Consider the following 11,272-nt stretch of genomic DNA (forward strand, 5'->3'; position numbering starts at 1 on the left):
ATATCAAAAAGACAAACAATCAATCCTAGAAAATACATATGGTTAATAAATTATTCAAACCTGTTTTTTCTGTAAATCTTCATTTTGTTTTTTCTTGATTCTTTCTGTCTTTTTTGTTTGTTCTTCCCTCTGTTTTTCCATCCTTGAGAGTAAATACTGTGTGTACATATTACTCTTACTAAGGAGAAATTGTAGTCTTTTATACCTTTGTTCTCTGTCCTCTGCATTCAGGTCCTGCCAAGTCTGGTAAATACATATTAAGTATCATTACAAATGACCCCCCTTTCTTTATATTTCTCTTAAAAACTAAATTAATTTTCAAATATTGTAGAAGATTGAAAATAAGATTTTGAATCACTAACCTGGCAAATATTTTTTCATAAATTTATATTCACCTTTTATGAAATTGGTTATATTACATAAATTTAGAAATAATGGCATGCATTCATTCAATTGCAATTTTGTCATTTTAGAGTGATATGATATTTGAATTTTTGCGATATTCAGAAAAATACCATTTGATTCATTATATTAAAAATTTCAAAATGTGGGTTTTAATTATTGTGATTATAACCCTGTTACATTTTTCATAATGATAAAAACATGGCAATAATTTCTGAATTAACAGTTATAAAACTTGTTATGCTGTCACTATCTAATGATAAGTGAATGTAAGCAATTTTACCCAACTGTAGACCTTCAATAACAAGAAAAAAATTACACCATATAGTCTAGTCAGCTTTTAAAGACCCCAACATGAACTAGAGGCTCTAAATAGCCTGTGTCGCTCACCTTGGTCTATGTGAATATTAAACAAAGGACGCAAATGGATTCATGAAAAAATTGTGTTTTGGTGATGGTGATGTGTTTGTACATCTTACTTTACTGAACATTCTTGCTGCTTACAATTATCTCTATTTCTCTTTCGACGCCAAGTGATGAGAAAAACTCACTTGGCCCTATGAGCCAGGTGAGCTAAAAATATGAAACAGCTATCTCTTAAAACACTTAAATTGCTCTCAAAGACAATGAAAGACAGATGAAAATATGAAATTATAATCTTTCTTTTATACAGCACCAACAAATGAACTTTTACGTACGAACCTTGTCATGTTCTTGACGTAACTTTTCTTCTTCCTTTTCCCCCTCTTTTTCCAATGCTTCCTCTTCTTGTACCATCTCCTTTGTAATAACAACTTCCTGTTTTGCCAGATTCCCATCTGGTCCCTGTCAAGATAAAATTTGAGGATTGAAATGGGGAATGTGTCAAAGAGACGACAACCAGACCAAAGAGAGAAAAAAAAACAGCTGAAGGCCACCAAAGAGGGTCTTCAATACAGTGAGAAACAAGAATGTGTCCAAAGTACATGAATGCCCCACTCACAGTATTATTTTTCATGTTCAATGGACCGTGAAATTGGATAAAAAATACAATTAGGCATTAAAATTAGAAAGATAATGTCATAGGGAACATGTGTACTAAGTTTCAAGTTGATTGGACTTCAACTTCATTAAAAACTACCTTGACCAAAAACTTTAACCTCAAAAATGCACTTTCATTTCTATGTTCAGTGGACCGTGAAATTGGGGTCAAAAGTTTAATTTGACTTTAAGGGCATACGATATAGTTTTGATCCTGTATTTACAAGTTCGTGAAAATTTGCATATAGGCTATTTTGTACCTGATTAAATCAAATATGTAATAAAAAATATACCTTCATGTGCTACTTTTTGAGTAAAATGAGGTCGAAATTTTGTATATTTGCTCAAAATTCAGATTTATGGCCGTAATTTCTTTTTCGAAAGAAAGACATAACTTTTTTGTTATAAAAGATAAACACAAATTTTTTTGTGTTAAATAATCGGTAATTTCTGTATTATATAAGTATCCTAAAAAATTATGCATTTTTTATTCAGAAACAAATCATATTTATCAAATGTTCATGAATTGAGGAAAAGACGTCATTTTTTGCTGCATGTTTATCAAAATTAAAAAAAAATCCCCTATTTACAGTTTTATAAAATTTGGGTCACATAATCTCCCTGCAAAATGAAACAAAATGCTGTTTTGAAAAATAGGGGTCCATGAACTCGTTTTCAAAATAATTCAGTTTGAATGATAAAAATTAGTCCAAAAATGCATCTTTTCCAGATATATGTCACAGTTTGACGTCGTGAAAATAACATTTTACGTAAGCAACGTCATTACCTTCCCTGTGACTATATCGTATGCCCTTAAAATTAGAAAGATCATATCATAAGGAACATGTGTACTAAGTTTCAAGTTGATTGGATTGAACTAAGAATGAAGCCTTGCTCTTTATAAGGTTATGGAATATAAAACTATGAATCAGAGATATCTCTCTTTGTTTATAATTGTAGTTTGTTCATTGATTAGATTCATGCATTTAGTCTTCACGACGAACTTTTAAATCTACAGGCCTGGAGCTCAATTTTAATTTTTTTTTAGTTAGGCCTTAAAAAAATAATGTAATGTTTTCTTTCAGAAAAAACGGTCGGTAGGTATACAAATTATTTTTTTTCCCACATCAGCTTTAAAAACTTTTGAGTCGGGGGTCTGAAGGACGGTCGGTCGGGTGACCGGAAACACATCATTTTTTTTTTTAGGCCTTAGATTCTGTTGGCCTGTAGATATGATTTTTACAGGCCCGAGAGCAATTTTACTAGCCTGGGCTGCCACTCAGCTCGAAGACTGTAATAATAAAAAATAATAAGCATCATGATCAATTTAAATATTTTTGCTTGACAAGTATGGTTAGTACATATAAAAATAATAAGATGTGGTATGATTGACAATAAATTAACTCTCCACAGCAATTTCCTGTTAAATGAATAATAGAGTCTAAGAATAAAGGACATAAAATGTATAAGCAATCTGCTAAATATTGATTGATTGTTGGTCTATTTACTTCCAGTGGTAAGTATTTCATGTCTGTTCAAGACATTAATCAAAAAATATAATAATTAAATAATCTTTCAAACCCATGCCTCCATAAATGTATTTTGATTTAAAAAAAAATTCAAAATGCAGTTATAATAGTTATTCTAAAATACTTTTTACACATTTTTACGATAATTTAGTACTTGCGAACCACCTGAGACTATGTATTAATTTTGCCAAGACAACATTTATTTTGCAAATCTATAAATATGACAGAAATAGACAGAGAATGTAGAGAATCAATATTCTTATACTTATATTATACAATGTGTTGCTTCCAAAATGTTCCATCTATGTCAGACTTGTTAATGAGTTGACAAACTAGGATGGTAAATTAAAAAGTTCAATCTTGCTTTTGCATAACAAACTTTCTCTGGTTTCCGACAAACTACTGGGAAATAACCTTATTTATATATATGTTTAAACAAATGGTTCTTAATGTAAATCTACTGTTTGAAATATCCTTTAAATATGTCTCTGCTTTATTTTTTTTTTAATTAATGCAACTCTGAAACTGATGTTGATAGCGGTCTTCATTCTATTCCACATGATTATATATATCAGATGCCAACCAGTAAAGAGATAATGTAGTTGTTTAGAATTTCTATGGCTAGGATGTATAGAATGTTGTACTCAATGCACTATTTTCTTATCCAAAAATTAGTGATCAAATTTGAAAATTGATTAGCATCATGCCAGCCCTGTAACATGTTTAAGTCTTACCCCAAAAAACAGTTCAAAGGAGAAAGTTCTAACAGGTTAATTTCCTTTGATATTTTCCACTAAAAACATAGAGCACATGTCGAAAAACAAAATTCAGTTTGTCAATGCCTGCGCTGGATGTTTGATTGAAATCCAGAATTTTCATCATCTTGAAATAAAAGACGTTTGCACCTGTCCAAAGTCAGGAATCTGATGTCCAGTGGTTGTGGTTCATTAGTGCTTCATACGTGTTTCTTGCTTCTTTTTTTAATATAGATTAGACCATTGGTTTTCCAGTTTGAATGGTTTTACACTAGTAGTTTTCAGGGCCCTTTATAGCTTGCTGTTCCGTGTGAGCCAAGGCTCACTATTGCAGATTGTACCTTGACCTATAATGGTTTAATTTTATAAATTGTGACTTGGATGGAGAGTTGTCTCATTGGCACTCATACCACATCTTCCTATATATATTTTTAATGTTAATTATCCTACTTTGTCAAGTTCTTGTCCTAATGTTTCTTCTTTCTTTCCTCCCTCTTTTTTCAATTCTTCCTCTCTGATATCTTTGGATGTAATTACTTCCCGCTTCACAAGATCGCCATCTGGTTCCTGTTAAATATATGTTAAGTATGTCTAGATATTCCTGTTAAATATGGACCATAATTTGGTATTCAGCCTTTGGTTTCTTTTTGTATCCTTTTTTATAAGTTCTTAAATTTTAACTTTTATTTTGTGGGTTGTGTTGGTGTTAGAATAGTATGAATGGAACAATTGAGTTTTTCGAGAAAAAATTAATACATTATGATTCAGTGTTTACGTGACAGGAAACCAAACAGGAAATCAATCTTTATTTTCTTTATTTTGCACAATATAATTAAAAAGGCATAAATAAACACCATTACTAGTGTTACTTGCTTCAAGTTAATATTTAAAATCTATTTTCAATGTTATATTAAAGTTTTTTTTTAAACGTGACAGGAAACCATAAGAAACCGAAAGCATTTTTTTAGTTTTATTTTATTGCAAAATCTGCTTAAAATAATCTGAACAGTATACTTTTTCTTAAAATCCATCTTAAATGTAACAGTATTATAAAACTCCTAAATATGTGCTTGTTTTGAAAACAATTAGTACAATTTATTCAGAATTTTCCATATTTTCTTCATTGATCATGTTGATACAGGATACCATAATCGTTGTATCTTGATGTTTTGGCCAAAAAAATATATTTATATTTGGTTTAGAAATTCCAGTTATATAAAATTTATTTCAAATCATTGGCAATGTAAAATTCTTTAAATCCAGTAGAGAAAAAAACTTTTAACTTGGAATTAAAATCTTTAAAATAGGCACCATGTGATATTTGTGACCTGTACACCATCTACATGGTTTCCACATTTTAACCTACTTAAGTGGGCTAAAATCAATAAAGTACTTCCTTTCAAGTCATGCCTGGTAAAAGTTTACTTTTCCTTTGACAAGTTTATTGTTTCTGAAAAATGTTTGCAGATCATGAATAAAAAAAAATAATTAAAAATTGTGACAAAGTTACCAACTTTGTACATTCCAAGTGTAACGGTATATTAACATGCATTTTTCATTTAATTATCTTTATTCACCTAAAATATCCAGTAATATTTACTGCTGAAGCAAAATCAATCCAACGAACATCGGCACCATGATAAGAGACGTAATTTCGATTGAATTTTCCAAGGACCCTTTACATCGTTATTGGGAAACGTAGTGTGTTTAAACGTCGGTCAAATCTGAAATCGATTTTGTCAAGTCATTGGGCATTTATTTTCACACAAGATCGTATGTAACATTATGCACATAGGAAAAATAATAGACCCCCGGCGCAATCTCTTTGAAAATTGTATTTTCCTTTTTTAAACAAGTCGAAACAAGTCTACAGATTATGTTTGCTAACATCCCGTTGGAAACAAAAACAATGTTTAGAACAAGTATATCGTATGTCCAGCTGTAAGGGCGTGATCACATGTTAGTCACATGTTTCACGTATGACCGGAAATGATTAGAACTAAAGGACAAAAACAATTTTAATAAATAACTGGACTTCTGTTTCGTGTGAAATGTAACGCATAACGATAACGTCATTTTCTTACTTAATTATTACGAAGATCAAAACAAGAATGTGAATCATCTCTGATTTACCTGTTTGAACATCTCGCGAGAGTTCATATTTGCATATTGTTTTTAAGAATTCTATTACAACAAAGCAGATTACATCATCTAAAATTTGCGTTACGAAATCGGACACAAAAGTCACGCCACTGTTCTTACATCTGCTACATAAATACTTATAGTTCTCTGCATTTTCTTCTCACTATTCTTATTGGTCGATGTTCTTTGTTATTTGAAAGCAAAAGTTACGAATTTCCCGGTGACGATTATCTATAAATCAGTCAGCGTAACATGCTCTTCGGAAGCAAAAAGTAACGTGAGAAACAACACAAAAATACGGTTGTAGAATCTTTGAAATTCGTATATTTCAATTTTTTTTTGGAAGGAGAGTAGCATACACTTGTATGTTGATAAAAATAATGGCATCTTTAGATGTAGTTACAACTTTTCTTACAGTAATTCACATTTTATCACTTTTCTATAGTTATATAGGAAACGGAGCCCAATAGCAAATTATGGTCCATATATGTAAAGTATGTCTAGATATTTAAAGAACAGCAATTCAAAAAGTAAAAGTACATGAAGTAAAAGCCTAAAATATCATGAATATGATAATATTTGATATGATTGATATATGATATGATACGATTGATTTGATTATTATAACGTTACTTTTAACCACTGCTTTAGGGTCATTTCCAGCCATTGGAACCCATTTTTAATGGTGGAGAAGTTGGAGTGCCAGAGAAAACCTCCTGCTGTCGATGGGAAAACTATCAATCCTAGTCAATTAAGATTGAAATCAAGTACACCCGAATAAGTGGGGTTTGAACTCATAACCTCAATGTTGACTGGCTAGTGATTACAGTAGAAGATTTAGACAAAATACTAGAGAGACCCGTAGTAAAAAGCCTCAACATTTGTACAATGGTGATGCCCAAAATATCAAACTTTTTAAGAACAAAACTTTTTTTAGGGTTTTTATCTTAAAGCTCATTCAATGTTTCAAATTTTTTTAATTTATTGTTACCTTGTTACTCATGTTACACACACACACGTTTTCTTTACTATGATTTTAGCTATTAAAACAGTAATTTCAATAATTTGCCTTGGTAAAATATGATACTGAATGTTTAGAACATTGTGTCCTCATACCCGTAGCCAGAGGGGGTTCGGGGGGTTCGGACGAACCCCCCTTTGAAAACAAATAAGCACTGTTTAAGTCAATGTTCTGTTCGAATTGTGACTGTTAAAGTCGAGTTTGTGAGTCCAACGATCCCCCCTTTGGAAATTCCTGGCTACGGGCCTGGTCCTTGTACATGTACTTTGAGATTCTAGTGAATGATTATAGTCCAATAAATAAAGTACATGTATCTATCAGTTTCATATTGATTTTAACACCTGAAGAGCAATTTTTTTTTTACATAAAAGATGTCTCCCATTCTACATGTTCAGAAGTGTAGGAATTAATTGGTCATGCCATAACAACTAGTACAAATATAACGTCTTGCAGGGCTATTTTTTTTAAATCTTTTTCATTTAAGATTTTTAAAGGAGAGTACAGGTAAGTGTTTATCGTGTTTTTTAAAAGAAATCTGTTGTTAATTCCCTGACCTTACCAAATAGTACTATATATGGTGATTTTATATCTCATACATTTGTTAGATTTCTTTGTCATCATCTGTTGTGTTTATCGTGTTTATTAAAAGAAATCTGTTGTTAATTCCCTGACCTTACCAAATAGTACTATATATGGTGATTTTATATCTCATACTTTTGTTACATTTCTTTGTCATCATCTGTTGTGTTTATCGTGTTTATTAAAAGAAATCTGTTGTTAATTCCCTGACCTTACCAAATAGTACTATATATGGTGATTTTATATCTCATACATTTGTTACATTTCTTTGTCATCATCTGTTGTGTTTATCAGCTAATGTGGGGCAGTGATAGTGGGCAGTGTGATAATTTATAAACTTGTAGGTTGCTGACCTTAATTATTCCCACCCTTCCCACACCATTTCTTATGTTTAAAATTAATTACCAAGGCTAGAATAAAACAAAATTAATACTGTTCAAATCTTGTTAAACAGAAAATAAAAATTTACTTACATCCATACTTGCTCTCTCTTTTTGATCTAAAATAAACAACAAACTTGTAAAATTTTGGTATAAACGATAAACAACATACATGAAATATGCTTGTTAATATTTGATATACATGTAAACAATTAAAATCATACTTGCAAATTTTTTATATGAACAATAAACAACACTTTTTTGGAACTTATGATTATAAAGATACACATTTATGACATTGCATCTATAACCTCCAGCAAACCAAATAAACTGAACCTTCTGCCAGTACTAGAGTGCTCTAACTGGATGAGAGATAGAAAAGTACTTCCCTTAATCAACCAAATAACCAAAGCTTTGTATCTATTACTCAAATTTTAAGGGAATCCTGTCAACTCGCGTCATCATACCTTATTTTCACAACTCATGAGTCATCTGGTTGGTTCCAATCAAACAACTGTCGATGTTTCAAAAACAATATTATATATTGCAAAATTTAAACCTTGTAAATGCATGTTGTATATTAAAGTCAGGCGTGTCAAAGTAATTGCTCAGTCTTCAAATTCCTGTTTAATCAATGCATTCTAAACTCTCTTGATTTCAATTCTCTGTTGATTGGAATAAATTCTATAATCCCATCGATGGAAAATTCATGAAAATTGACATAGATCAGGAAGATGTCTTAATATTTGAAAGACAATGGAGATGCCTTGATATTCTAAAGAGAATTTTTAGAAATTCAGACTCGAAGATTAAATTCATACAAGATGTTCATGATGTTTTTCTTAAATCTTATGTACATTTGTAACCTAACCATTTTAAAGAGTGATTAAAGCTGTGTAATACCATAGATGCCAACCCCCTTTTGACACAATCAGTAACAAACTATGAAATTTTCCGTATTTTTGAAAAGTTTTCAGTAATCATTCATACACGTGCACTTAACAATAAAAATTACTGATGAGTGGTTGCAAGGTGATGTGTACTAAAATTTGTCGTTTAAAATGTTGTCTGTAGTATGTATTCCGTTAATTAATTGTTCAGATGTTCTCGACTTGCACATTTTCGTTTTGTCAAGAAGTAGAGAAAGGGGGAAAGCTACTCATAAAATGCAAGTTTGCCTCTTCGGAAGTCAGTTAGTTACTCGACAATAGGTTGATAACTCCCGAGAAACCGGATGCATTACATTGGCGTTTTCTAAATACCGGACCAGGACTAATAGTAATGATAAAAATCCGCGTTTTACAAAATTGAAAGGCGATGATTGGAAATCCGTAACTATTCGATTTGACCGTAATAGCGTAGTTTTTATAGCAAAATCGGAGAAACTACGCCAAAATCGTAATGGTTGGCATCTATGTAATACTAGTTTGAATATAGTTAAAATAACATGATTAAAGTGACCTTCACTGGATGTTTAACCCCTTTGTTTATCCTCCAAGCATTTCTCTTTTTTAAATGTGACAAACCAATTTCTAACCTATATAAAGTGAAACGAATTCAAATGACCCTAGCCAAATAAGCACTATAACATGAATGCTTTGAATTAAAACTCAGTAAAATTTAACAGATCAGATTTTTAGAAGTTAGAACATATATACAATTTATATTATCAGGAAATTAGGGTTTTCCAAATTTTACCGAACTTGATATTTAAACTCTTCAGAAGTGACGTATTTTCGGAAATTCAGGAAACCATTTTTTTGAATCAGTAAATACTTGCACAAAAAAAAGTCAGAGATCTTAAACTTCAAATGTTTGCAACAACTTCTTATCATCAATGAAGATTTAATGCCAAAATTCTCAAAATGTTTATATATCCAGGTGTAATGATAAGTCGTTATACTAAGGCTATTTTTTTCTTATTTTTTCTGTAGACTTAGCTTTCATTTTTTATAACCATGCATTGTCAAGCTTGGTAACTCATAATTATTTGTCAGTAACTAAATGTACGATGCTGTCCCATACTGAACCTTCTGACCTTGTTTGTTTACATTTAAATTTCAATGGCGTCAAAATCATGTGATGTCAATTTGTTTTACCCAATCAAATGGCTCTACTGTCAATTAGGGGATGTTCCATTCTACGACAATTACGTTATTTCTTTGTGGGATATTGCTTCAAAATAGTTTGCAATAATTTTGGGTTTCATTCAACAGGAAAACTCTTTTTTTGCCATCCCTTTTGACATCAATGGAATTCTGAATGAATATTTATCTACAGTCATGATGGTCAGAATACCGATCTTTTTATAATGAATAAAAAGAAAATTCTATAAATAATAAATGGAAATTGTTTTTTATTAACCTACTCTATTCCTGTACAAAATTATGGCATGGGCATCGTTTTTTTTAATTAGTTTTCCTTTCATTTTGGTTGGGCTTTTTTCGCGGGAAAATCGCGAAAAGCGTAAGGAGCATGTCATTATAAAATTCCTAAAAATACGATTTGCTTGACCTGTATTGCCTGCCACAAGATTGATGACGCTGAATGGAATGTACACAAACCAATGGAGGACGGAAGTGGGATTTTGTGAAATTCTAGAATGTTTTTAGACATTCTGAAGTCGGGATTGAAACGGGCATTAGAAAATTGGCATTTATAGCAATAATTGAGAACAACAATGAAAACTTTCCTTCAAAAATGTTTTTTTATTCAAGTGCAGAAAAAAAATGTATTCTGCACTGTTTTTCTATGCCGGGAGTAGCGTAGTGATGTCAAGGCGGAGTTTCCCCGTGTGTTAAGTTCAAACACAAAAACCTAACTAACAGACAAGATGAACGATTTTAGACTACGGTAGGATATGTTACTGTGGCACTGTAAGAACTGATTGTTTGATGACTTTGTTTCCGCTGATTGACCTCAGGTCAACAAGTGTTAAGTCATTCATAAAAACAAATCAAGATTGGTGTATAAGCCTAAAAACTTCTAGGTCTGACCAGAAAATTATACAATTTTTTGAGACGTCCAGAGCAAAATTAGTTCTGATTTGACTACCGGGGAGGGTGTTCGGTCAGCTTATGTGTTTTCGTTCTTCATATGAATTTGTACTATGCATGCTTTCTCATTGTTACAATGTATTCTTTATAGCACGATGGGATACCCTTGTACATGTAGTCTGCATAGTGAAGATCCAGGTCTTACATAACCATCTTACCACGTTAAACTCAAATCATATCCTGAGCTAAGTCTCCAAGAAAAACTTTGAGGTATATAGTGTGTTTTAGTGTGCGTTTGAAACTTGATATAATTCTACCGATCAGCAATTGAAGAAGCAATTGTTAAATATCTACAATCAGCTATTAATTTATGATCTGCTTGTCAACTTTTCCCGCCATCTAGGTAATAATCAGCCTGTATCCCTAACATCGGAAACCAGATTAGAAA

General features: G+C 31.5%; 1 protein-coding gene across 2 annotated transcripts in view; it reads right to left on the reverse strand.

Moving 5' to 3' along the window:
* Nucleotides 1–11,272, reverse strand: part of LOC134695040 (lymphocyte-specific helicase-like) — a 35,649-nt gene extending 24,377 nt beyond the window's left edge. Inside the window, exons 1-5 of one of the 2 annotated variants that reach the window (XM_063556212.1) lie at nt 11,043–11,272; nt 7,922–7,947; nt 4,157–4,273; nt 1,105–1,227; nt 61–243 (exon numbers count right to left, since the gene is read on the reverse strand). In XM_063556212.1, the coding sequence (XP_063412282.1) occupies nt 61–243; nt 1,105–1,227; nt 4,157–4,273; nt 7,922–7,927 (429 nt within the window). In that variant the 5' untranslated portion in view covers nt 7,928–7,947; nt 11,043–11,272. Of the gene's footprint in view, nt 1–60; nt 244–1,104; nt 1,228–4,156; nt 4,274–7,921; nt 7,948–10,988; nt 11,014–11,042 lie in introns of those variants that run through there. The other variant, XM_063556210.1, reaches the window with a different exon arrangement.

The sequence above is a fragment of the Mytilus trossulus genome, chromosome 13 (assembly GCF_036588685.1).
Source record: "Mytilus trossulus isolate FHL-02 chromosome 13, PNRI_Mtr1.1.1.hap1, whole genome shotgun sequence".
Taxonomy (NCBI): Eukaryota; Metazoa; Mollusca; class Bivalvia; order Mytilida; family Mytilidae; genus Mytilus; species Mytilus trossulus.